Raw genomic sequence first — 2,759 nt, forward strand, 5'->3', positions numbered from 1 at the left:
CACCCACCCACAACACACACACACACACACACACACACACACACACACACACACACACGCGCGCGCACACGCACACGCACACACACACACACACACACACACACACACACACACACACCAGGCCTTATAGCACTCCCAATGACCTTCTAGATTTGATTTATTTGTCTCTTTGTACAAAACAAACATACAACTGCAAACACATGAATTTGAACTGCGTGTTGTTTTGGTGAATGAAACAAGTGACAACACTTTTTTTAATCTCCCCTGATTCTGTTTCAACTATTTTGTGCTCACAAACTGCCCTGACATTAAACAAAGCACTTGTGTGTGTCCTCAGACTGACGGTGCCTCTGCTGTGCTCGTCATGTCCGAAGAGAAAGCGCTGGCTATGGGCTACAAGCCTAAAGCCTACCTCAGGTATCTGCACGCTCTCCATTTTTGTAACCTTAATTTCCCCAACGATACTCTTTAATATGTGCTGATCAAATTCATTTGCATCGTTGCAGAGACTTTGTCTACGTGTCCCAGGACCCCAAAGATCAGCTGCTTTTGGGGTGAGTTCAATTTAGTTTGTTTGAAAAACATGAAAACATTATTTGTTTAATAATTAACAATGGATTCTTATACAATTTGTGATGTGTGAAGCTGACCTTGTGTATGTGTGTAAAGGTGGGGTAGGTAATTCACTTCAGAAACACTTGTTGTTATATTCCATGGAATGCTCTTAACATCCCGATAGGAATGAATATCTGAAGTGCTTTGACAAAAAATACATAAAAAATGTCATCTGTGGAAGCCGTAGTACTGTAAAAAGCACGACCAATCATCTGAGCCTGCCCGGCTAAAATAACTGGATGGCCTACCTGCCTGTCAGCCTTCCATCTGTACACAAACTTATCTCGTGCCCTCATTGGTCATGTGCGCGTTCTTGTGTGTTGGATGAGGGGCTCTGTAAGGAAGTCTGAAGGAAGTGGCAGATTTTTTTCGTCTGCGTACTTTCAAATTCTAGCGCACTCGAGCTGGTTTCTCCATTCTTACCTACTTTCATACACACATAAATAAAATATGAAATGATAAAAAAAAATACAAAAATAAGAACATATTCATAACAATTACATAGAACTTGATCTTTATTTCGAGATAAAGAATATATTCCTGTTGTAGAGCTTTTTGAAAATGTTAATATTTTTAAAGGCATGTAATTATGATCGTCTTGAGATCAAAACGGATTCAACATCTTTAAAGTAAAGCGATAATGCATCCTTTTAAGTATGTAAAAGATCATACTATAAATGTTAAAACAGGGAGATATGCAACTGATAAACTCCATGGAACAGAAGTGAAGCATGCGTGACCCCAGGAGGGTTTTCTGTGAAGCATCTCATCAGCTGCACGCGGGACAACATGGAGGAAGATATTTGGAGATGGAAAGAGTTGATTAGGCTCTTCAGCTTCAACTGAAATTCAACATGTTTTGATTGTTTGAGACCTTTGTTTGCCGTGCTTAACTAATGTCATGTTTTTAAATATGTGACCAGGACAAGATCAGCGAGGAACATCAGAGTAAAGAACATCTCCTTGCTGAAAACAAAATGTTAAAAAAGCAGAAAGCAGAACTCATTGTGGGTTTTAAGAAACAGCTCAAGCTGATTGATATTCTCAAAAGACAGAAGGTAAGTGTCTCTAACTCACTCTGTTAACAATAGGCACCCTGTTCTCAGTTTCATCTAAATGTAACTCTTTTGATGCAGATGCATTTTGAAGCTGCCAAGCTGCTGTCATTCACCGAACAGGAGTTCATGAAAGCTCTCGACTGGGGGAAGTCATAAACACAGAGACACGCTGACGACCGAGTCTTCACTTTCAAAATGTGTCTCCTGATAATGATCACATCTAGCCACCACCTTTTCTGGAAAGCTTTTTATTCAGATCCTGTAACCCTAACCCTAATAAGACGTTTGTTTTTGTACTGAATGCTAATAAAGTTCCTTCATGAATCCTGAACGATGAAATCACTCAATTGCTACCAAGGTAACTCTAAAAGGCCATCTCGTGTCATGGTACGCAAGTTCAGATCAAACGTCTACTGATCGTCCTCCCAGCCGTCCTCAGAGGAGAGATCTGCCGGACGCTTTTCAAAGTTCTTTCTGAAGTCTTCATCAAAGTGCTTCAGGTCGTCTTCACGGAGCAAGCCCTGAACAAGGACACACTCATGGTCATACACTCGTTCCACCAACAGGAGATATGAATCTGTGTTATTCATGCTTCATGCTCTGCATCATACCTTCGGGAGGTATCCAAGGAGTTTTGTTGCGTGGCGTTTAAGAAGTCGCTGCCTCTCCTCTTCGATAATCTGCCGACGCAGCGCCTGCCTCTCCTCCTCAATCGCCTTTTCTTTAGCCTCCAGTTCCTTAAAGAGAGATATGAAAGTTATTATCAAATCTGACATTACATTTAAGTATGTAAACCAATCACTGGACATAAATTCACACTGTTTCCACACAGCCATGTTAATATATATATAATATGTATATATGACCCAACTTGTATATATGTCTATTTTTATTTTCATATGACCGAATATATGCGTATTTATATTCTTATTTTCATTTTTTGTATTATCTCTTATTTCGTCTTATTATTATTATCATTTATATTTGTAATCTTTGAACTTATGTTTGATTGTATTACTCTGTGTGAATCTGTCCTGTTTTTTCACCCTTACCCTGTTGCTGTACTGAATTTTCCCACAGGGATTA

The 2,759-nt window shown here is 39.5% G+C and overlaps 1 protein-coding gene across 1 annotated transcript; it reads right to left on the bottom strand.

Moving 5' to 3' along the window:
* Window positions 1-2,062: 2,062 nt before the first annotated feature.
* LOC104954741 (meiosis-specific nuclear structural protein 1-like) lies at window positions 2,063-2,512 on the bottom strand. Its single transcript, XM_010781913.1, has 2 exons — window positions 2,285-2,512; window positions 2,063-2,194 (listed from the first exon to the last, which is right to left on the bottom strand). The coding sequence occupies exons 1-2, from the start codon at window positions 2,507-2,509 to the stop codon at window positions 2,084-2,086; spliced, it is 336 nt and encodes a 111-aa protein (XP_010780215.1). The 5' UTR covers window positions 2,510-2,512; the 3' UTR covers window positions 2,063-2,083.
* Window positions 2,513-2,759: the final 247 nt, after the last annotated feature.

This window comes from Notothenia coriiceps, unplaced genomic scaffold (genome assembly GCF_000735185.1).
Source record: "Notothenia coriiceps isolate Sejong01 unplaced genomic scaffold, NC01 NC01_scaffold00023773, whole genome shotgun sequence".
NCBI classification, from domain to species: Eukaryota; Metazoa; Chordata; class Actinopteri; order Perciformes; family Nototheniidae; genus Notothenia; species Notothenia coriiceps.